Consider the following 25,970-nt stretch of genomic DNA (forward strand, 5'->3'; position numbering starts at 1 on the left):
CAACAGGTTTGCAATACTATATATTTTATTATGATAGTAACATTATGGTGGAAGAATAAGTAATTTTTGTATAAATGCCCTAGATTATATATGTAAGCCATTACCTCATCTTTGCAATAGCACATCTCTCTTTTTGATTTTTGATGCAAATAAAGTCCATAGATGACTTTTCCACCTGCTGATGTAGTGTAAATTATGATACACAATTCTTTTTTCTAAATACTTCAGTGAATTTGATTTTTGGGAGACATTTTTTTGCTAGCATTGTTTTGGAATTTTATGTTACATTGTGATTTATTTATTTATTTGGTTCTTGTTTTTGCAGGATACTTTATAGAATCCATGAATAAGAAAACGTTGTACAGGCAAACAGTGATCTAAAAATCTACAGAGACACAATCTTCTTTGCTATACAAAAGTGTAACTATTACTGTGAAATGCAGCAGTCCTGCATTTGTGTTTGTTATTTATGTTGGTTGCTATTGACTTCCACAAGAGTGCACAGTAGTCTACAATAATCCCACAGGCTCAGATATGGGTTAAGAGGAAGGCCATAGGCTTCAAGGCTTATAATAAAGTTTTGTTTCTCCTTTTTTCCTCCCTTTTATTCCTAATTATCCACATGCCAGCACATGGAAGGAACTCTTATTTTTCTTATTTGAAGAGGTATATATTATATTTTGACAGCCTTTTGATAGCTTCTGGAAGCTTTGGAAAAGGTATGTGTTATATCGTGGAGGGTGGTTTCTCCAGAAGTTTTTTTTTCTTTTGCTCAGTGCTATCTCACTTTCTGCAGCTCCTGTCTCAGCCAGGATGGTAGAGGCTGGCCCAGTTTGTGCAGCAGCTTTGAGAGTTCTATGTTGTGGTCGCGATAGTAGCTTGATAGAAATGCTCTGCTCTGAGAGGGCCGGAAGGAAGAAAAACACATTTTATTTTGTTTATTAAAGCATATTTTACACGCTTTGAGTATGCTTAAGGATCAGAACCCAGACTTGGATTAAAATTTCTATCAAGGAGGTAGACTATTTAGTTAGCACATCTTGCAATGTGTTGTTGACAGTCTTGGGGTGAGGGATTCTGGCATTTCTCTGCACACTAGGAGAGGCAAACAGCAAGGTGAGCACTTGCCTTTCCTAGTCCATCTACATGTTTCTATTTCCATTACTTCTTTGGAGGCTTCTTTGTTTTTGCCTCCTCTCTGGAAACTATTTTCACAAAATCAGCTGCTATACTCCATTACATAAGCCTAATCTGTATTATATGGAGATCTAGCATTATTTTTCCTATCTGTCCCTACCACCCATTTTTTTTTGTGTGTAATGTATCAGTATGTTTACATTAACCAAAGTGAAATTCAGTGCCAAGGAAGATATTCTGTACTGTTTTAGAAATGTTTTAGCTTTCACCTAAAAATAATATATTTTAGCTAGGTGCTGAGATCTCATGCCTGTTGTTCTAATTCCTTGGGAGGCTAAGATTGGGAGGGTCCCAGTATGAAGCCAGCTGGGTATTGTGTGGTGGTGTACTTCTGTCATCCCACTATATGGGAGGGTGAGTTGAGGTAGATTGTGGATCCAGGCCTGCCTGGAGGAGTTCAAAAGACTTCATCCAAATGGAATAAGATGTGTCTAGAGACAGATGTCTGTCATCCCAGTTCTAGACTGAAGCTTACGATAGGCAGATTTTGGGTTCAGGCAGGAAGTGAGACCCTATCTCAAAATGATCAGTACAAAAATACAGCTAGAGGTGTGGCATAATGCAGAGTGGCTGCCTGGCAAGCAAGGGACCCTGAGTCCAAATCCTACTACTTTCAATATCTCTACCACCTATATGTGTATCTACTTTTCAAATATTGCCTTCATAAAAATCACCCTTCAATTTCTTTTAATGTCTAAGGATTGTTTTTATAGCTACAAGGGTGAATTTTGGTACTAGAGTCCTGAGAATGTAATTTCTCTATCAAAGCAAGAGAACTTCCCTCTTTCATGCTTTCTGTTCAGAATTTTATTGAGCAGAAACAGGCCTGACATAACAAATGGTCCATGAATTCTCCTGATTTATTATTAACTCTAACTTAAATTTCTGAGTTTATAATCCACTTGCATTCTTATATTCCCGGTGTATAAGCTATCTAGGTTGACTATGAAATAAAAAGATGAATACATTTTCCTATGTGTGAACTAAGCATTAATGTAAAAATACAGACCATACAAACTAAGAAAGAGCTACAGCATTGTGCTCTCCATGCCATGATTCTGAACAGAATAAACAGAATGCCACAGGTGCCACAGTGGGTATGTCTCCTCCCTTCTTTAAGACATAAATTGTCTGCTGGAATGTTTGATAGCTGAAAAATGTATTAATTTTTTATTTTACTAGCATTTGACAGTTCAAAGCTTAATATATTAAATAAGTAATTAATATTATTCTAGTAACTTACTATTACAGAGTGATTAAGCAGTAAAATTTAATTTTAATCTTTTTTTTCAATTTCAAGTTAGTATATTTCCTGTCATGGTTTTAGTTAACAATTTTTGTGCTGAAATTTCTGTGCAGGTGCCAGTATTTTTGCAGGGAGATGGTTATCTTTTTGTTTAATTCACCATTGCAAATTTTATTATTATTTTCTTTATTCTTACATGGCAGGTAATAAAATGTAACTGGAAAAATCAAAGCAATCCAACTTAGATATATTAAAACCCAAATGTCATTTTTACTTTTTAGGAAGACTGAATTTTGATTTTCATCATTTTTCTAGAGAATCTACATGGTATTATTATTCATCATCCTGTACATTTGGTTTGTGAGCTCCATACTCACATCAGAATCCATTGGAGGGTATTTTCTTCCTTTACTCTTTCCAAGACATTTTGTTTTACCTTCTTCCAGTAGCTGACACCAGAAACCTTTGTGAGAATCAAATCTAGAAAAATCAAAAAAGCAAGCAAGCAAACAAACATAAAAACAATTTGAGAAGTACTTTAAGCAGTTTACACAATATATTGGCCAATAATACAAATACTTAAATTTGGATGTCAGTCTATAATGAAACTAGAATATTTTCTGCTCAGCCTTTTCCATAAAATATTTTGGCACCTTTCTGAATTCTCAGTCCATCTGTCATATTTGTAACTTTGCCAGATTCTTAATAGAAAAAATTCAGCACAAGATCTCCTATTAATAGAAATTAATAAAGCTGTCTCCTTTATCTGGAAGGAAAAAATAATGAAATTTCAGCCTTTTTTTTAATACTCTTTAAAAATGACAAATCAGTCTTCATCAGTGTCAGTGGATTTAGATAGTACTTATATCACTCAACTACAGAGTCAGGTAAGAGAGAAGGTTTTCATTTAACATTTTTTTTTCTTTTTGGGTAATCATGGGGCTTGAACTTAGGGCCTAGGCACTGTCTCTGAGCTTTTGTGCTCTAGTGCTTTCTTCCACTGAGCCATGCTCCACTTCTGGTTTTGGGTGGTTAACTGGAAATAAATCTCATAGACTTTCCTCCTTGGCTGGCTTTGAACAAAATCTCAGATCTCAGTTTCCTGAGTAGCTAGGATTACAGGCTTGAATCACTAGTATCTGGCTCTTTTAACTCCCCCCCCCCCCCAAGCTATAATCTTTTGGTATGAACTTTATATGAAAGGAACAGGGCTTGTGAGATTTTTATGCCATAATGATAACAGTAATAGTAGCATGTTAAATTTGCATTTCAGTTTACCAACATATTTTGTTACTCTCATTTGTGTCTTTATTATAACCTCTTAAGGAATAGTTCCTTCTATTCTATAGAGCTCAGCGTAGCTTGTCACTCACTAAATATAAATTTAATCAAAAGTAAAAAGGAAGAAAATATTTGTTGTTTTTCTAGGATATATACTTTTTCACTACTCTGGTCATGACAAGTTTGGCTTCCAGACTCTAGGTTCAGGGCCTTTTCTTTTCATTGGTCTCTGAGTAAGTTTTAAACTTTGAATAATAAACATGATTGGATATAAAAGTAAAAATAATAGCAATGATAATTCTTTCACATTGTCTTTGTTTGATAGTTCTATGATCATACTTACTTCTTCATTAGAATTACCATTTATAATTACTTCTACTTTCCTCTTCAATTTATATTACTCTGAATGGCACTTCTAACATTTTTCAAAAATTTCATGAACAATTTTGGAAATTTAAATAAAAACATTTAAGTTAGCATAAAACACTAAAATACCTGAGGATAAGGTTAACAACAAAAAAATAGCCATTCTGAAAACTGCAAAGCATTATTAAAAGAAACAGAGGACCTATACCGTGCTCATAGATCAGAATACTAATACTTTAAAAAATGTCAACTCTCTAAATTTATCTAAAATGTAAACTCTATCCAAATTCATCTATAGATTCAGAGCGATTTCATCTAAAAATATAATTGGCCTCTTTGGTAGAAACTGAAAATTATTTTAAAATACATATGATAATATGAAGGACCTAGACAAGCTAAAACAACTTAAAACAATTTGTAAACAAAAGCTGGAGGTCTTAAACTACATGATTTCAAGATTTGCTGTAATGCTCCAATCATCAAATCTATGTTATATTTGTATCAACAGATCTATTTTGATCAATGGATCAAAATAGATGCTCCAGAATTAGATCGACACATATATTAGCCAACTAATTAAAAGATAGGTTCCAAGCTAATTCAATGGGAAGGAATTAATCTTTTGGACAAATTACACTAGAAACAAAACACAGGACATTACATAGAAATAAAGAACTTTAATTGTTATGCTCTATAAAAATTAACATGAAATGGATCATTGATCTAAACCTAGGAGATAAAACTATAATAAAATTATAAAAACACAAAAGGAAAAGATTTCCAACCCTTTGATTAGGCAAAAAGTTTTGGATGAATTTAAAATGTTTATAATTTTGAACTCAATAAAATTCTTAGCTTTGCTTTTCTGAGACACTTTTAAAAAGGCAAAACTAGAGAAAAACTCAGTAAACCACAGACTGTGAGGATAATATTTGTAAAACAATACCCACTAAAGGACTTGTAGTTGGCATATACAATTCAACCTAAAGATAACAATGCCAATAAAAGGGAGCAAAACATTGAAAGAGACTTAATTTTTTTTTCTTGATGGTCCTGGAGCTTGAACTCAGGGCCTGGGTGCTGTCCCTGAGCCTCTTTGTGCTCAAGGTAATTGCACTACCACTTGAGCCACAGCTCCACTCTTCTGGGTCTTTCTGCATAGTTTATTGAAGATAAGAGTCTCATGGACTTTCCTGCTCAGGCTGGCTTAAAGCTGTGGTCCTCAGCTCTAAGTTTCCCTAGTAGCTAAGAGTACAGGTGTGAGCCAACAACACCTGTCTGAAAGAGACATTTAACCAAAAAATGAATGTGAATGATGAATAACGAAATGAAAATTTACTCAACATCATCAGTCATTAGGGAAATAAAAATTAAAACTAAAAATTCATGGGCATGTCTAAATTTAAAGAGTGATATGTGAAACACGTAGAAATATCAGATGCTGGTAGAAATTGTTTATAATAAATGTGACACACACACACACACACACACACACACACACACACACACACACACACACAATGGAATTCTGTTCCTCCATCAGAAAGAAGGACACTGCCCCATTTGTTAGGAAATGGAACTTGGAAAAAATAAATTAAATGAAGTAAGCCAGGCCCAAAGAAACATAGGTTCCCATGGTTTCCCTTATTTGTAATAACTAATATATATTTAGGATAAGCAGAAAAGGTCAAAAGCTGTGTACATATGACCATATAAGATGATGCTAAGCGAAATGAACCCCATGATAGAGACACAAGTGTTTGTTTTTTTTTTTTTTTATCTTTCTTGCTATTGTTTTTAATGCATTTATAATGTACCATGTGATTTTTTTTTTTGTTTCTTTTGTATGTTCTTCCCCCCTGGTATAACTCCTGTTGTCACTGAATTTGATTCTGGTGCCCTGCATCTTGTATATACATTTTTTTCTAATTTGGGGAGGGGAAGGGAAATAACAAAATGCTGAAATAAAGATTGACCCATTGTAACAATGAGCTGTACAAGACACTGTTGAGAATGAACTTTACAACTTTGGGGTGGGAAGAGGGAGGAGTTGGGAAGGTGGGGAGAGAAGGGATGGTAAGAGAAAAACAAAGGAGGAGGTAACAATGCTCAATAGGAAATGCACTCATTACCTTACTCATGTAACTGTAACCCCTCTGTACAGTATTTTTACAATAAAAATATACAAAAAAGAGAAATTGTGTATAATAGCCAACAGTGGATACAGCTTTTCTGTCCATCAGTTGGTGAAAGGAATACTACTTAGAGATGAAACAGAAAAATGTCAAAAATATGCTAAATGGTGGAAAGTACATGGACTGCTTGCTAGAGTCCAGGAGTAAGGGAGAAGTTTTGAATGCACAAGAACATGACAAAACTCTAGATGAACTGAAATGTTCTATGACTTCATTGTGGTGGATTCAACTATGTATGTTTGATCAAATTAATTGAATTTTCTAATCATGATTGGAAAATTTTGTTGTACGTAAAACTATGTCTTAATAAAACATTTCAACTCCTGTCTGATTTAATGTGTGTTTGTGTGTGTCTAAATGTAGCTAATCTTGTATAATTTATAAGGAGAGCCTAAATTCAGGTTGCTGCCTGTCTTGCTTTGGCTATTAGACACAGTAAGTGAATCACATCCTACTTATTCCTTGTTATCATTAAAGAAACAGTATAAAATCATGACACAACATATCTTCATGCAGTGTATGTACTTGTTTCAATAGATAAAACCACTGAATTAATTAATTTTATGTTCAGCTGAATGGAGTGGGCATTAATAAACACTATTATTTAAATCTATGCAGAAAAGACTTTGGAAAACTCTAATAAGCATGGTTTCTTGGATGTAGTATTTTTCATTAATAGTTTGCTATCACCAATTTCTGAATTTGAATTCTGACATGTTTTAAGTATTCATGATCAAAACTCAGAATCCAGAACAGCTGCTATTGTTTTACTACTACATTTGGCTGTAGGTACATGGTTGGATATATATGTCCTGTGTGTAGACTGAGCAGCCTTATGGCAGGCTTTTCTAAGAAATGTTGAATTTCACATGTATCAAAATTAAGGATAAAAGAAAAATTGGCTTTTCTTTTCTTTGTTTTTTTTTGGGGGGGGGGGTGGGGGTCTGGTCGTGGGCCTGAACTCTGGGCCTGGGTGCTGTCTCTCAGCTCTTCAGCTCAAGGCTAGCACTCTACCACTTGAGCCACAGACCACTTCCGGCTTTTTTCTTTTTGCTTATGGTGCTGAGGAATCGAACCCATGGACTCATGCATACAAGGCAAGCACTCTACCACTGAGCCACCTTCCCAGCCCCTGGCTTTTCTTTTATCTCTGCTAATTGATTAGATACCATGCAACAAGATATCACTCAGGATTTTTTGAAGTAAATGTGTGTGTGTGTGTGTGTGTGTGTGTGTGTGTGTATGTGTGTCTGAGACCAAGAACAAATGTCTGTGCATAAGATCACAGGTGGTAGTATAGATGTATCAGTATGGAAAAGCAGAGGGAAAGGAGCTCATCATTTTCTAGGTTGCCTGAGGGAAAGTGTGGTTCCTCACAGAGAATGGCCAGAAGATGAGGGCCTGTTGTTGATGAGGGGCCTTGTGATTTTGAATCCACAAACCATCTTGTGTCAGAGCCCATCTGAGAAAGTCTAGCAGAGGTAAAGATCTCCCCACATCTATTCATAAGAACAGCATTGTGCCTTTGGAGAATAGCCTTTGGACCACTAACAATGGCCTCAGAACTGCTGAGGTCTGAGGAATAGGAAGGAAACAAGCTTTCTACACAAGCATTGGCTGCCGTAGCCATAGCTCAGCCCCTCCTGAAGAAGCATCATGTGTTACCTAGTGTCTGTCTTTACTGCTCCCCTCTCCTGGATGTGGTAATAATAGTTCATCTCTGCTTCCCCCAAATCATACACATAGTAGTCATTCATAAGACTTCATTGCATGGGCTTACATGTGTGTATGGAATATAATCTGGGGCTATCTAGAAAGAACTGGAAGAAATCTGTGGGCTGAGTACCAAGATTCTTATCAGGGGATGTCAGCATTTAACCATTGACATTTCTACATTAATTCCTACATTAAAACATGATTTACCTCAAGCAGATTAAAGTGAAGGAAGATTGAGGTAACACTTAAAAGGTTATAGTATGTCTGAAATGCTGTTAAATTGAAGTAATATTTCCATGTAAAAATTGAAGATAAATTGTAAAATTGACATGCCATTATTGTGGTTATTAATGTAGGTCTCCCCTCCTCCCCCATCCTTTCTCTCCAAAAGCAACCCTACTTCTTAGGATCTAATGAATTGTTTTAGAAATGCAAAGTTTGTTCTTCCATCCTTCGAGCCACTCAGGGCCTTGTGCATTCTAGGCAAGCACTTTACCACTACACCCATGCCTTCAGTCCCACATTTTATTCTTAAAAAATTTTTTTTTTATTTTCTTATAAAGATGCTGTACAGAAGGGTTACAGTTACATCAGTAAGGCGATGAGTACATTCTTGTTGAGCATTGTTACTTCCTCCTTTGTTTTTCTCCTACTATCCCTTCTTTCCCTACCTTCCCCCACTCTCCCCCAACCCCTCCCCTCCCCCCCCAGCAGAGTTGTAAAGTTCATTTCCAACATAGTGTTTTGTGAGTATCATTGTTGCAAGGGGTCATCCTGTGTCCTTGTTTCAGCATTCTGTTAAGGCATAATTTACATATCATAATCTTTACTATTATAGGTATACAGTTCAAGGAACACTTAGTACATTTATCCCCATGATCATTTTAGAACACCTCAAAAAAATCACGAGAGCCTACTGATGGTCAATATCCTCTTCTGTTTCTCCATCCTAGACACATACAACCTTTTTGACTGTAAGTTTGGTACTTAAGAACATTTCCTTTTTACCTTCTGGTATAAATTCACCAAGTTAAATCATTCTCCAGTTGCTGGAGAATGATTGTTTCTTGTTTTTAGCTGTAATGAAGAGTGCTGCCAGCAGTTTTTAATGGTCTCAGGTTTTTATTTATTTTGAGGTTGATTCCTAGGAATAGAATTGGATAGTTTGGGAGTTTCTATTTGATTGTTAAGAAATTGCAAAATTGCTTTCCAACATGGCTAGAATATAAGGGTTCCAGTTTTTCTATATTCTTGCCAACATTTAGTATTTTCTTTTGGATTTATAACTATTTGGTTAGTCTTTTGGATTCTAGCCATATTGATGGGCCTGTAGTGGTATCTCAATGTGGTTTTAATTTGCATAAGAATGATTGCATATTTATTTGTAAAGTGACACTCAGTGTGTCTAGAGATGGTTTCTGTCCTGCTGCCAGATACCACTTTAAAAAGCTTAGTTTAACATTCTAGTTCTTAAAGAAGTATTTTTTTGTTGACATAGTATCGATTAGGAAAAACTCACAGTAATTTTTTCCTCTTGTTCTAACATCTTGTGCCAATGGGAAAAGCTTAAGGGATTGGCATTGTGGGTTCCAGAGATAATTGACTGAGTTCTAATTCTGCTTCCTCTGTGTATGTGTGTGTAGATAAACCTATAACCTATAGCATTTATGATACCTAAGTATATGTTTATTTTGAAATACTGCAAAATACTGCAATCTGTGTATAATAAATTAACTGAATTTTAACAGGTGTTATGGAGAGCTCAAATAGCATAATTTGTTAGAAAGACTAAGTCAAAGTCCAACAAAATAAACACCAAGAAATGGGTACTTATAAGGAGGGGGTGGGGCCACGAGGAGAAAGGTAGACAATGACAGGAAGGGAGAGAAAAATGCAGATAAAAATTCATTGTGTATACCACAAAATTAAGACTCAAGGGGGTGGGTGGGTGGAAGGGGGATGAGATTGTTGAAGAAGGCGATATGGATCAAGGTCTACATTGCATTCATATACTGCTTTGTTAAATGACACATCCCTGTGCTACTTAAAATTATACTAAGTGAAGTAAGCCAGGCCCAAAGAAACATAGGTCCCATGGTTTCCCTTATTTGCAATAACTAGTATATATCTGAGACAAGCAGAAAAGGTTAGATAAGTTGATGTTAGGTGAAATGAACCCCAAGATAAGTATTCAAATGTTTTTTCTTTCATGTGATTGTTTCTAACATATTTATAAAATGATTTCTTTGTTTCTTTGTATGTCCTTCCCCCACAGTATAACCCCTGCTTTCACTGTATTTGATGTTGGTATAATTTGTGGAGGGGAAGGGAAAAAAACAAATCGTTTAAATAGGGATACAGGTGGACCCATTGCAACAATGAGATGTACAAGTCGTTATGTTGAAAAACGAACTTTACAACTTTGGTGGGGGGGGGGGAGGTCTGGGTAGGGTGGGTGGGGGAAGGATGGGAAGGGATGGAAAGGGGAAACAAAGGAGGAGGCTACAATGCTTGATAAGAAATATACTCATTATCTTGCCCATGTAATTGTAACCCCTCTGTACAGTATTTTCACAATTAAAAAAAAAACACCAAAAAATCCCAATCAGTTTAGACATCTCTTAGGGTACTCAGAGTATTCTAGCATGGCAAAATTGCATAGCAAACCCTTAGTATACAAGCTCTTTCACCTATTTCTGTACTGTGAGTACATTTTGTTGTTGTTGTTGTTGGTCATGGGGCTTGAACTCTGGGCCTGGGTGCTGTCCCTCAGCTCTTCAGCTCAAGGCTAGTGCTCTACCACTTGAGCCACAGAGCCACTTCTGGCTTTCTGATTAGTTTATTGGAGATAAGAGTCTCCTGGCCTTTCCGGCCCAGGCTGGCTTTGAACCTTGATCCTCAGATCTCAGCCCCTTGAGTAACTAGGATTACAAGCATGAGCCACTGGTGCCTGGTACTGTGTGTAAATTTATGTGGTTACTTGAGAATTTTTATTGGTTTATAGTTAAGTGCATCCATACAAGTCTTTAACCAAAAGAAAACCTTGTTAAGCACTGAATAATCTTCCCTATCATAAGTAGGGAAATAAGCAATGCTAAAGTAAACAAAGGGTTTCTTGGTAATTATCTAATTATCATTTCTGAGAATATACATTTTGTACTTACAGTCATTTCCAAGAGCATCATGAAACAGCTATGAGTACACTGCTGTACTGAAAGTAACTAGACTGTGCAGACAGGACTCAGATAAGCAACTGCAAAGGGCATGGGGGTGAAGAAAGGCCACTGGAGACCCAAGACAATGACACAAAACTTCCAAATATTCTACAAGTGCACTGCTGGTTTTTACAAGCTCTGTCAGGCCAACTTGATGATTGGCAAGAAAATAGACAAAGAAACTGACTGCAAGTGCATTATCTTTATCAGCAGGGTGAAAGCCTGCGCATCCCCACTGGACCAGAAACTGTGATTTCTGTTCTTTACTTGTGATCCCACTCTCTTGCTTACCCACCGAGCCCCCCAACCAGGAAAGAGAATCATATAATAGGGAATTTCAGGCAGATACATCCCAGGTGTGAAATGACCCACAGTTCTTTGTATATAGTACATTGCTTTGGCATTAATTTCTTTTTAGTTTACATTGCCTTTTCTCAGCAGTGGAGTTGAATAAAAAAAAAAAACTTGCTGCTGGGCTGGATACAGAGGATACAAATACACAGCATGCAGGTCAAGGGCCATTCTGTAAGAAAGAGATTATGTCTTTGTAGAACACTCCACTTCTTTTTTTCTTTCTGAAAATACAATGCCTTGCCATACGCTCTATAAAAGAAAACACCCAAAGATAAGCCAACTTGAAATAGAAAACTATTTAGAAAATAAAAGCTTTCTCTTCTAAAGAGATACTTAAAAAGATAGAAGGCAGAAAGTGGACTTGAATTTCTAACTGTAGCAAAAATCACTTGGCTTTCTCAAAGGTTAAGTTGGATGTTAAATGCTTAAGGCTAGTGTCTGTTAATACTTAAACTCAAATCTACAAGACTTGAGCAGTACTAGGAATACATAAAACAGAGTCTGTAGGTTAATAGTAACAAAAAAGTAAACGACTCTCCGGAAGGAAGCTCAAAACTTCTCTGTTGTCCTCTAAACCAAACTGCCTCTTTTATAGGTCTCTGCGTACAACTTGTACTGCAGGTAAGCAGCGTTTGAGGTTTTCTTTCCAACTCCTCACTGTCAGGGATGCTTAGAGGTAAAAGACACTTTCTTCCTACTTTCTAAATTGACACATGGTAAGGAGTATAATGAAAGGAAAATCATTTATATCTGGAACTGAATTTTAGACTGAAAAGCACAATAGAATGATTCAATAACCTTGTCCTTTTCATCCAACTGTGCTTTAGGCACATAAGCTAGGGAGAACCATGACCCTCATAAGTCTTATTGCAAACCACTACGAAAGGACAGTGTCAAGTAGAAATCCTATTTAAAAATCTAGACTCAGAGCCAGAAGCTGTTGGCTCATGCCTGTAAGCTTAGCTACTCAGAAGGCTGAGATCTGAGGATTGAGGTTTGAAGCCAGCCAGGGCAGGAAAATCTATGAAACTCTTGCTTTCAATTAACCATCAAAAAAGCCAGCAGTGGCTCCAGTAGTAAAGTGCTGGCTTTGAGAAAAAAAGAGCTAAAGGATAGAGGCTAGGCCCTGAGTTTGAGCCCAGTAATGGAATTAAAAAAAATAGACTCAGGACTAGGGTGGATTATGAGAGGCTTCCTAGGGTACAAAATGTAAAGCGGCACACAGGTATAGGCACATACTACAAGGAGTGCTTTCTAACATTCTCATGCCTCTCTTACCTGCCCCTAGACTTAGTTACCTAAACAAAGGGGAAGAAACCAGTAACAAAACAAAACAAGACAAACAACAAGAAGAGCAAACTCCACATATTAAGTCAGTGCCGTTAACCCCTGAGGTTTCTGAAGGCGGAATGATGTACTCAGATTTACAGTGAGTAAAGAAGCCCAAAAGGAAAGTAGGCCACTGTTGTGTATTCAGTCACCTAGTGGGCCATTCCTGATGCATGACATTGTTTCTGAAACCCACATGAAGATCCATAGTGAATCACTCTTTATTTTTCTGAAAGGTCCAATGCTGTCCTTTAAATAAGCTTGGTCCTTACCAACTTATTACATACATCCTCTCTTAAGGTTAGTTGTTGGTTTGATGCTTCACAACTATTTTGTTTCTCTACTTTCCTTCCAGGGCAAATCTTTGTGTAGTTAGGCATCAAAAGATGACTCAGAACATGTCATGGTCACAGTTTAAATGTTCTTTTCTCAGACATGAATGCCAATCTAGAAAACAATTACTACCTAAGAGACAGCTCACCAGACAATTATATCACCAAGTCACATTTTTTTTTCAAATAAGTTCTCTGGTAAAACTTTTGTAAGCTAATTAAAATATAAACTTACGTTAAAGCTTCTGAGTAATTATAATGAGGAGCGACTCCTAGAAACTTCTGTACTTCATCCATCACTGTGGCGGGGTCTGTTCTTAGCTGCTGCCCATCGATAATTAGCAACTAAATTACCAAAGGAATAATAACAAGGAAGAGATGGTACATGTTGAAGAAAGATATGTCAGTTGTTGTAATGAAAAAAATCTCTATGCTCTGCACTTATTCAGACACTGTCTTGAGGGGATTTGCATGCCGTTAGATGCAACTAGGTCATCCTCATTAATGACCTGGAACAAGAAATAAATCATGCTCATTAAGCACACTAGTGTGTTTTGTTGTCTGAAAAGTCAGCAGACACTATGAAAACAAACACCTCCTGTAAGGACTAAGGGTACTTAGAAATGTGACTACAGAAATCACAAATGGATACCAAATTTGAAAACAAACAAAGCGATGAATTCCCTCAGTCATGTTGAGGAGGAGGGCTAAAGAAAAGAAGGATTATATGCAGGCTGACCCAGTGTAACAATGAGATGTACAAGACACTATGTTGAAAACAAACTTTACAACTTGTGTGGGGGGGAGGGAGGGAGTAGTTGAGGAGGTGGGGAGGAAAGGGATGGTAGGGGAAAAACAAAGGAGGGGGTAACAATGCTCAGTAGGAAATGTAGTCATTACCTTACTCATGTAACTGTAACCCCTCTGTACACTATTTTTACAATAAAAATTATTAAAGAAAAGAAGGATCATAAGCCTAACTATAATAGACAGAGAACTTGTCTTTCTTCACAGTTCAATCAGGAAGATGATGGGTATTTGAACTGTTTTGTCTCCTCACTTGCACCTGCAAATGCCCATGATGATCACTAAGAGCAGGAGACCAGCTTGGCATCTCTGCCTCCATTTTATATGCCTGTGCTTGGAGCTGTTCTCTCTGCAGTCCCTTTTGCAACCACCTTGGAATTGAGGAAGGCAGGACTGACAAAAAACACTTTGTGACAGGAGTTGAAACTGGCCCATACACAACAATGTCTTTCTTGTCTTGACCAGCCACTGGCTTGCCTAATGATCCTCAGATACTGATCAACCAGATCAAGGGGATGACATCTGTGACTGGAGCTATTTACCTGTAATGCATCTCTCTCTCCCGTGTCCCAATTCTTCCTCTGTTTAAACCTAAAACTCAAGTCTGTACTGGACATGCTTACACAGTGTGCTTCTATTGTAGAATAAATCTTTCTCTTCAAGTAGTACTGTTTGGCACATTCGAGCCAGTGACCAGACCTGATATGTGTAACCCCTTGGAGAGGGGCCTCTAGCCTAGAACTTCCAATACAGTTTGAAGAAATTCTAAATGAATTCTATAGAAACTCTACATAGTTTGAAGAAATTCTTCAGTAAACCACATGGAGAAGACAAGATTCAAAGAGAACCTTAATGGGGATAGAAAATTCTTCAGGAGGGGCTGGGAAGGTGGCTCAGTGGTAGAGCGCTTGCCTTGCATGCCTGAGGCCCTGGGTTCAATTCCTCAGCACCACATAAGCAAAAAGAAAAAAGCTGGAAGTGGTGCTGTGGCTCAAGTGGTAGAGAGCTAGCCTTGAGCTGAAGAGCTGAGGGACAGCGCCCAGGCCCAGAGTTCAGGCCCCACGACCGATTCCCCCCCCCCCCCCCCAAAAGAAAATTCTTCAGGAAATGCGGGAAGAATTTGTGATTCTGGTGATGGTGGACCCAGCGAAATGTTAGTGTCTCCTAATGGAGCCCTCTGTAATGTAATTCTTCCTCATATCTCTCTTCTAGTATTTGCTCCTTATCTACACTAGAACTAATCTACCATAGTACTCCTTTCAATAATGGATGTATCCTGCAATTTCTATATCTAACATAGCTAGTGAACATATGAACTATACCTAATGTCAACAAATTGCCGTCTTAACTTTTACTCAATTCTAATATGTTTAATTAGCCATATGTGGTAGCAGCTGTTATACTGGACAGCATGGTTTTAGATGTAAGTACACAAAGCTTTAGTACATCTGCTGTCACTGGATTGCTTATAGAGTCCATTGTATGGACTGAGTTGTATTCTTTTTTTGTTTGTTTTTTTAATTTTTTTATTGTGAAAATACTGTACAGAGGAGTTACAATTACATGGGCAAGATAATGAGTATATTTCTTATTAAGCATTGTAGCCTCCTCCTTTGTTTCCCCTTCCCATCCCTTCCCATCCTCCCTCCCATCCTCCCTGCCCCGCCCCCCTGCATGAAAGTTGTAAAGTTCATTTTCAACATAACGACTTGTACATCTCATTGTTGCAATGGGTCCACCTGTATTCCTATTTAAATGATTTGTTTTTCCCCTTCCCTTCCACAAATTATACCGACATCAAATACAGTGAAAGCAGGGGTTATACTGTGGGGGAGGGACATACAAAGCAACAAAGAAATAATCTTATAAATGTGTTAGAAACAATCGCAAGAAAGAAAAAAAAACATTTGAGTACATATCTTAGGGTTCATTTTCCCAACATCTCCTTATCTAACCTTTTCTGCTTGACTCAGACATATACTAGTTGTTGCAAATAAGGGAAACCATGGGACCTATGTTTCATTGGGCCTGGCTTACTTCACTTAATATAATTTTTTCCAAGCCTTTCCATTTCCTAACAAATGGGGCAATGTCATTCTTTCTGATGGAGGCATAGAATTCCATTGTGTTTGTTTTGTTTTTATTTTAAGTTGGTTGTGGGGCTTGAACTCTGGGCCTGGGCGCGTTATTCCTCTGTGCAGTTCAAGGCAAACATTCTACCACTTGAGCCACAGCGCCACTTTCAGACTGAGTTTGTATTCTAACTTGATGTTGAGTAGAAGAGAAGCTAGGAATCTGAGGGGGAAAAAAAAAACAAACCCAAAAACTTGGGATTTATGAAAAGTTGTCCTTTCAAGCTTTATTAACATCAGAATAAGTATCAGAAATTAGAAACTTCTGAAACTCTACAAGGAAAGACTTGCACTAGAAAATGGAGCAGGGAGAATTATCCTGAAATACTCTTAGAAAGAAAATTAAACCATTTTTTTCCCTCTGCCTATTTTTCTTTGCCACAGTCTCATTATTTACAACTAATGTGTAGAAGTGAGTAATGGTTTAGTGAGTTAAAACTCCCTGTGTCCTTGAGGCAAAATCATCAACTTAATGAGGTTGTTACATGATGAAAATTCTTACTGCCTTGTACCTGGAATGGGGGGAAATAAACAAGCCATCTCTCGATGTGGCTGGCATACCACCCCGGGACCAAGCATCTCTTCTGTAGGATTCTGAGTTCCAGCGGTGCCCGGGGCCCAGCAGTGATGACTTGGTAGAAGCTAAACTTGAGAGCCGCAGGGTCCTCGTGTGATCGCTGGTGCTGTGAGGAGAAGGCGGCAAACTAAGCTGACTTGAACCAGAGGCATAAATAATGAAAAACCAATTTTTTTGTGTGTGTGACAAGACTCAGAGCGAAAGGAAGGAGTCCTCTCTGCTGGAGAGCTATTTGTTTTGAAATTAATAAAGGGTGAAACTGTTCGCTTGGAGCATCAAAATTTAAAGTTATGACACTTGGAGTATATTTTTTAAAAGAATTTACATATTAGAGACTGCCTTTTTTTTTTTTTATAAGCTTCTTTAACCAACTTCACAGAGTTGTTTCCTTGCTGTCTGTATTTTATTCTGGAAGTAAATTTTTGAAAGCTGCTTAGCTCTCTCCTTTTTGGCACAGAAACAAATCATTTATCATGTTCCATGAATATCCATAATACACAAGCATTCTACTAGCTCTTGCTCTACCTACTAACACAGTTTTAAATTAGAAAAGCCCTATCAGCTATTATAAATGGAGAAACTACTGAAAACTCTTGACATGCGCATTATCCGAAATCCACAGCTTTTATCATACCCTAGCATCTAAAAGCCAAGATTATTTTATCTAATGGTAACCTTTGTGGTGAATAAGAATAATTTATTATACAGAAAATGTAGAAAGCAGCAATCCAAACCTGAAAGTATCTCATAATGGCTCAGGCTCAGGCCCATGGGTTTAAGAGAAAAAAAAATCACCTTTTTTCCTTAAATTGAGCAATAAACATTCAGGCTTAGTGGTGAGATTGTGGATGTTTACCACATCTAGTTGAATAGCAAATTTGCTGCAATTGGGATTCAAATTACTGTACTACAAACTCTAGTACATTTGTTAAGGCTTGCATTTTGCCATTGGAGAGTGATTTATTTTTAATATTTGGGCTGTTTTGTTAGTTTCTAGCCTTGAAACCTCCTTTTCTGTAAATTCCCAATTTTCAGGGGCTAAGTGGTTGCCATGCTCCAATTTTTATTTCTCTTTTTGAGTCAATTAGACCTTCGTTCTCTTTTCTCTGAGATACTTGACAGAAAAGGTAAAAGGCACAAAAATCAAATCTGCCAGAATGAAAGTTGATGTATATTTTTATTTAAAAGATGGCTTTATGTTTGGCATGAATAACTAGGGTGGAATTATTGGTTTCTCTGGATCTTAGCTTTCCAGGGTGTCTCCACTCCTATTATTTAGATTATCACCTATGTACCATCTAGGATTTTATTGAGATCAGTCGCCACTCTGTCCTTGACACAGAACCTCTGTTCTTTCACTTGAGAACCCTGGGACTATTACTCTGGCTGAAGACTTCTATGCTGAGGAACTTTATTCCTTAGTATCATAATGATCATGAAATTAGCTGTTTAAATTCACATCGGTGTGGAGATCTGAGCTGCATGAGTCACTAAGAACACAGGGAATTCAAAGAACAACAAGGAGGCCCTGAGTTCCAGCCCTAGTACAGCAACAATGAAAATGACTAGAAGAGGTTTTTCTTTTTTCCTGGTTATTATTCATGGTTTATTAAAGTAAAAAATATGTTTTATGAGTATAATTAAAGTTTGTAATTGTATCAAAGTGATGGTTTCCATGCTACGTTCAAACCAACATCAGGAATATAATGAAAATAAATATATGAGGAAAAGAGTATGCTTAGACAAGTTAGGGGATTTCAGGATGGAATAATTTTTGTATATGCTTTATTACTAAATTGATTCTTCAGTACAAACATTACTTAAGTTCTTTGAGAGCTGAGGTCAGCATCCTGTGGTCTACACTCAGTTTCTATAGAGTTCCTGAGACACAGATCATCACAGCCACTCTTGTAATACAATGGCAGACTTACAACAAGGACCATAAAACACGCAGCTGCTGAATTTTTGCTGTCATGTCATTATGGCACATACAAAAAGTTGACTAATAAAAAGACTCTAAATTATTAAAACATTTACTTTTTAAAGAAATAGGCATGTACCTTCACAAAAATGTGTGTGTGTGTGTGTGTGTGTGTGTGTTTAGTTGGAGAAGAGAGTTTCTGCCTGGGCTGACTTTGAACCATGATCCTCAGATCTCAGTCTTCTGAGTAGCTAAGATTATGGGTTTGAGCTATCAGTGCCCAGCAACACACTACTACTTTATGCATTGCAATTGCTTTATTTTTTATACACAATTTTTAAATTATTTAAAGTAGCTGTATAAAGGGGTTTCAATTCAACGTATCAGTTTAATTTCTTTACCGCATGAATAATTTATTAAATAAATTGACCAAATTAATACAAACTTTATAACTACAGAGAAATTGGGCTTATTCAGGGATAAGGCTTATACAGGTATATTTGTTGTTGTTAAAACTCAAGATGGTGGGTATAACTAAAAGGAACCCTTCGAGTGCATTTCTTTCCCCTGATGTGTTCTGTCTTTTCCTTACCTGGTACCAGGAGTATGCTCTGTCTGATGGGTCAATGAGAATAGTTATGATCTTGGCTTTGGGGACCAAAGAAGCAGCTCTTTTAGGAGCTTCCTCTGAGTGGAAATAATTGGCACTCTTCTCGAACAGAAAGTCAGTGGTGACATTGGATGGAACTGGGAAGAAATCCATGTACCTACAAAATGAATATTTTTCTCAAAATAAGACTGATTAACTAAAGACATTTTAAGTCTAATGACATTATCCTGCTAACTGAAGACATTAGGTATTCTACAAAATCATTTATCTCCTAAATAAAACCCTTTTTTAAAAAGATGTTTTTTCTCCATAGTTAGCAAGGGAATCATGTGCAGAACATTAATAATGGATTTGGAAATCCTTTTTCTGAATAATTTTTCATTTTTCTTAATAACAGAAAAAAAAGATATGTGATAACAAAAGTATAGACACAGTGATCACAATTGCCATAATAACCAAACCATAAAATGTATTTAAATTCAGAAATACCATACAGATATAAATGTAAGTATTCCAAGAAAAATAAAAAATTGATCACAACAAAGGACATAGGTAGGCTCTAGTGGCTCACTCCTATAATCCTAGGTACTCAGGAGGCTGAGATCTGAAGTTTGAATATGGTGGTTTGAAGCTAACCAGAAAAGCTGTGAAATTCTTATCTCAACTAACTAGCAGAAAGACAGAAGTGGAGGTGTGGCTGAAATGGTAGAGTGCTAGCTTTTAGTGAAAAAGCTAAGCAAGAACTCTAAGTCCTGAGTTTAAGCCATCATACTGATGCTCATGCACTCGCACATGCACGTGCGCGCGCACGCGCGCACACACACACACAAACACACACACACACACACACACTACCACCACCACCACCAACAGAAAAACAAAAAGAATATATTCAGTTCAACTTTTTGTTTTTTTTTTTGACAGTTGTGAGGCTTGAACTCAGGGTCTGGGCACTGTTCCTGAGCCTTGCAAGGCTAATGCTCCACCACTTTAAGCCACAGCTCCATTTTTGATTTTCTGGTGGTTAATTGGAGGTAAGAGTCTCACAGACTTTCCTGCCGTGGTTGGCTTTGAACTGTGATTCTCAGATCTCAGCCTCCTGAGTAGCTAGGATTATAGGTGTGAACCACCAGTGCCCAAATCAAATAAAATTTAGGCAGTTTTTGTAAGTCACAGTAAAACAAGTTCATTTCCATGAGTGTGCTGTGCTAACTCTATATTTAATCATGGAATGTCAAAGAACAGAGCATATCTCTTTGCTTAAATGTTTTCATACAGAGCTATTTATATCTCAGAAAAATTACAGAAAGCTTTGAAAAGTACATATATATTTCAAATTATAAAAGCTTATCAAAAATCCAAGGCCATCCTTAAGTGTGCTGAGACTTCAGACCACAGGCAGTAAACACACAGGCACGGACACCTGTAGGCTCAAGCCCTGAAATGAAGTGTTGTGCTTAACATTCTACCTGCAGAACAGTTGTCAGGTACAACGAAACAATCATATTGTAATATGCATTTCTGGAGCTTGAAGGGATATCTTTTAGAGCAAAAAAAATTGCTTTGTTATAGAAGAACTATACAAATTCACTTGTAAGGATTTTTAGACTTTATAATAATGTTAACACCTTCCCCTTCAGTTTATTAAGCCACCATGACTTCTGGCAACCAAGACAATCATTAGAATTCATGGGATGACTTCTTTTGATGGCATGTTTGCTTTTGGCCAAAAGATCATGGCTATTTTCACAGTATTGAACTGTGAGATGTTGTCATTGCACATTATAAAATTCCTGGTAGGAGTCCAGTTGTTACTACATTGTGAAATAGAACTGTTGCCACAAGGTGATGTCTCAGACTCAGAGAAGTAAAGAAATCTTTTTATATGTCCTCCGGGCATTGCATGACTGGTAACAGGGCATTCTGACATCCTTTCAGATGGAAGACTTAGATTTGCTATCTCTTCTGCTGTGCATTCTATACCTAGATTTCTGTGACTCATTTCAGGTTCTTCTTTAAGAGCTGATTCTGGGTTCAAGAGCGGTACCCTAGTTGATCCACATTCTGAGAAGGGCCCCCAAAAATCACAAAAAAGAGAGTAGAGGTATGCTAAAACATTAGACAACTTTCAGCTTCTAAAAGTGGCCTTGACATCCCAGAAGTCTTTTATATCCAGAGTAGTTTTGTCTGTGAGGATCTCTAGAAGTTGTTTGGATGTTGGACCTGTAGCAGGTAGATTTTTGCCTGGCTTCAGTGGCTTGCAGAGAATGTGAGTCAGGTTTTTTTTTTTTTTTGGTCGGTCATGGGGCTTGAACTCTGGGCTTAGGTGCTGTCCCTGCACTCTTCAGCTCAAGGCAAACACTCTACCGCTTGAGCTACAGCGCCACTTCCGTTTTTTTAGTGGTTTATTGGAGATAAGAGTCTCAGGGACTTTACTGCCCGGGTTGGCTTTGAACAGCGATCCTCAGATCTCAGTCTCCTGAGTAGCTAGGATTACAGGCATGAGCCACCAGCGTCCGGCTTGATATCAATTTTTGTTTGTCTGTATGTTCACATTTTTCTAGCATGCGGGTTGAAATTTAGAGACACTTGAAAAATGTTTGATCAACAAGAAAGAAAACAAAAGGAATTTAGGAATTTCCAGGATGGGACCAGATATTTCCCAAAGTAGGTTTATTTATATTTGTTTTGGAGATTGAATATTCAAGTATGCAAAGAACCATGCAAGCATTATAGAGTGGGTATATCATTTGAGGGTTACAAGTAAGTGCGATCTCCCCTAAACTTTGCTACTTCCATAACATGTAACAACTCAGCTTTATTTTTCAAGTTGAAAGAAGTGAGTTTTGTGGTATATAAAATTTATTCATGATTGTAATTAGCCTTAAGTATTTTTAATTGATTTTTGCTCATAATCCAGTCACGTCTGTAGAGTCTTCAATGTTAACAGGATCTAACAGCTTTCCATAGACCACTCAACTATCTACAACACTCCTGTGCAATTAAAATAGTGATACATAAAACTTACATGCACACATAAATCAAATATTCTTTTATTTCTGAGAGCTTCTGATTGCAAACATTGGAGATTTTTGTCAAAGATGCAGTTTCCTGGTTGGTTCATGCTTAGGGCTGCTTATCAGTTTAGGCAGCCACATTAACTATTCCTGAGGTAATTCTTCAAATGTCCCTAGAGCCTCTGAGGCACCTAACCTTCAACCCTGTGGGATCTTGCTTTCAAAAGGAAGCAGACAAGGCTGATGCTTCCCAGAGAGGCCAAGCTGTATTCACAGTCTGGCTGTGAATACATTTAATGTGACTGAGAGCAAAGCAGCAATTACTGTTGAAAATTGACATTTGCAGTTTCCATTATTTGTTATCTGCATTAACTGCCTTTTAAGATGTGCAATTTGTCAATCAAAAGTGTTAGGACTTAGGGAAGTTTTAGTGAGCTATATTTAAAATCTTATTGAACTTCTGCTTTATATTTACTTATACCATCTCCTATAAATTGCTTAAAGGACTTATTATTATTGTAGTGCATATATACTATTCCTGGCTTGTGAACAAAAAGTTCTTATTTGATACAATTTATGAAAAATTTATACAATTTATGATTATGCCTATAATTATTAAGTCCCAGAGACTTACTTGCTTCTATGTCCAAAGAAGTTTTTAATCATTTCTTCTAGTCTGGATGTTAAGATTTTATTCTATTACATATATATGTACTTATACACACATATACATATTTAAATATATGCACATATTTAGACATATATGTATTGTGTAAATATGTTTTTATATGCCTTTATATATACACACATATACATATTTAGATATGATAGGATAAAATTATATATATAAATTAAAATTAGAGTCAAGAGTCAAATAGTGGTGATTTCTTGATTCTCCCCACTGTTATTTAATAACCCACAGTTAATCAATATCAAGCACACTAGGAAAGAACTGGCAGTACTGTAAACTATACAACAACTGAAATATACATAAATCTTAGTAGGTATTCAAATTATATTCTATTTCTTTCTCTTTCAACTCACACTATCCACATGCAACCCTTGAAATGGCTGTTACTTCTACTAAAATTGAGACCATGCTATTTGACAATGGAGGGTAACGTACATGCTCCTTATGCAAAACTGAATGCAAAATATGTTTATATTGTAAGAATCAAACCTTTTTATGCCACATTGTTCTGGATTAATAGAATGCCTCTAGACACATACTATGATAAGCATGTGGGTTTGTGACATCCATTTCTACTGTATGGTTTGTCTATATCTTCATTTTTTTCTTTACTCTATTTTCTTTGGATGCTTAATATATTTCTAATTTCAGTGGAAAGGCAAAAATTAAATTTTACACATTGCTAATAGCTTTTTAATAGTTTGAATTACTGATGAAATATAAACATACTTATGTTTCTATTTACTTTGTCTTAATTGCCTTTTATGTAATAAAAAATTATACATGTGGGTCACAGCATTGTCAAATGAGAAGTGCTCAGGGGCAAGGCAAATGAATTTCTGTGAGTAGAGAAAAATGAAATTTTGGTATTAGGCTATTCCTCTGACTTCCCATCTATAATTACCATCAAAGATAATTAAGGCCAATTGAAATTACACATGGGCCTCTCAATAAATCCTTTCATGAACTGAGAAGGGCTGGTAGTGAATGACTCTTATATTCCTTTATGTCACTCAACGAATTTCCAGGGCATAGAGGACAAATTTTATCCATAGTTATAAACTATGTGCTTTTAAATATTATCACTAGGTTTATAGTGTACACAGTACATATACTTTTAGATTTATACTAATAACCCATCTTACCAATCAATCCCCCTGTGGTAGTTATTTCTATTAAAGAACTGTACCTCCTCAAAGGTTTTTGGGCTGGGGGAGTTACTAAGGATGGAAGGATGCATAACCAGGAACAAATACAAAGCAGTGGTACCTGCAAAGACAACAGAGGTTTAGAAATTAATAAAAAGACAAGTGCTGAGTATTAGCATTCTAAAGTTATGAATAAATTAATGTTACCATGATCCAAACAGATTTATTATGAATATTCCATGACTTAAGTTGAATAGATAACCAGAGATTTAAAAATAACAGGTTGTTAAAAATAAAGATTGAATGGTGTGCAGTGTGGCTTGGTACAGGAATTAGAAGGACTGACTTGGGATCTTGGCTCAGTCATGGCTTTGCCTTGTGACTTTGGGTTTTCACTTCTCTCTTTGCTTTAGTTTTCTAGATGGAAAAATCACCTCTTTTGTTTATTTCACAGGTTTTCTCTGAAGATGAAAAGATATAAGTACGAGAAGATGTCATGATGCTAATAAACCACTATATCAATAAAACATATCACTATTTAATATATGAAATTATCAAAATTGATACATATGCTCTGTAAAGCTCTTACTGAGTCCTGTCAAAACTAATTAGAGCATTGTTGCCTCTTCCTTTGTTTCCCCTCACTTCCCTCCTACCTCCACAACAAAGGAGAAGGCAACAATGCTCAACAGGAGATGTGCTCATTACTTTGCTCATGTAACTGGAACCCCTGTGTACAATATTTTTACAATAAAAAACATACAAAAAAAGAAAAAAACTAATTAGACTCAAGACTGAATTTAATCCTTTAACACATTCGCATAAACTTGAGTATACTTAACACTACTTAAGAAGTAGTGTCAAGGAAATGGCGCTGTGGCTCAAGTGGTAGAGTGCTTGCCTTGAGCTGAAGAGCTGAGGGACAGCGCTCAGGCCCAGAGTTCAAGCCCCATGACCGACCAAAAAAAAAAAAAAAAAAAAAGAAGTAGTGTCAAAATGGTTTAAATGGTTAAATCTGCAGGAAAGTAGCATCTTTTTTTAATATACATATATTATTGTAAAGCTACTGTACGGGGGGGGGGGGTGACAGTTACATGAGTAACTGTAACGAGTTAAGTTACACGAGTAAGGTTACATTTCCTATAGAACATTGTTATCTCCTCCTTTGTTTTTTTCCCTACCATCCCTTCCCTCCCCATCTCCCAACTCCCCCCCATCAAGTTGTAAAGTTCATTTTCAACATAGTGTCTTGTCCATCTCATTGTTACAATGGGTCAACCTGTATGCTTATTTCAGCATTTTGTTATTTCCCTTCTCCTCCCCAAATTAGAAAAATGTATATACAAGATGCAGGGCTCCTTAGAGACATAATGTAGCATTATCATTTATTAGTGAGACTGGCATGCCATTGGAGCCTATGTAGACTTGTGACTATTGAGGAATAACGTGAGCAGTGTCACAGGCTGTAAAATCAGTGTTTTCATTAGCCTAAATTGCTAGGTAGCTTAGTCTGTCTCATTTTCTGCTCCACGGTTGTGATTTACACTACTTTACAATTTGACAGAGCAGGCTCTTCAATTATATAATTATATAATAGCAATAGCAAATCAGACATGGCCTTGTAATATTCCTCTCACTTGGAAAATATAGCATCCTAATTTCACAGTAATGTTATGATATCATTTGCACAGAATTTAGAATTTTCTTATTATTCTGTTAAGCTCTCTTTAGTAATGTATTTAGATCTCTCTATACACTAGGAAATTTGTTAAAATGACTCCCAGCTAACAGCAATATTGTCTAAACCTGAACTGAAAGAGGTAGTGCTCCTGGGTT

The 25,970-nt window shown here is 36.7% G+C and overlaps 1 protein-coding gene across 1 annotated transcript in view; it reads right to left on the bottom strand.

The window, feature by feature from the left end:
• Positions 1 to 251: 251 nt before the first annotated feature.
• Ndst3 (N-deacetylase and N-sulfotransferase 3) overlaps positions 252 to 25,970 on the bottom strand; it is a 144,653-nt gene continuing 118,934 nt past the window's right edge. The window contains exons 9-14 of the mRNA XM_042697588.1: positions 24,132 to 24,255; positions 19,261 to 19,435; positions 16,683 to 16,853; positions 13,467 to 13,576; positions 2,821 to 2,923; positions 252 to 898 (exon numbers count right to left, since the gene is read on the bottom strand). Coding sequence (XP_042553522.1) covers positions 779 to 898; positions 2,821 to 2,923; positions 13,467 to 13,576; positions 16,683 to 16,853; positions 19,261 to 19,435; positions 24,132 to 24,255 — 803 coding nt within the window. The 3' untranslated portion in view covers positions 252 to 778. The remainder of the gene's footprint in view (positions 899 to 2,820; positions 2,924 to 13,466; positions 13,577 to 16,682; positions 16,854 to 19,260; positions 19,436 to 24,131; positions 24,256 to 25,970) is intronic.

This window comes from Dipodomys spectabilis, unplaced genomic scaffold, assembly GCF_019054845.1.
Source record: "Dipodomys spectabilis isolate Male_0828 unplaced genomic scaffold, ASM1905484v1 ptg000225l, whole genome shotgun sequence".
Classification (NCBI taxonomy): Eukaryota; Metazoa; Chordata; class Mammalia; order Rodentia; family Heteromyidae; genus Dipodomys; species Dipodomys spectabilis.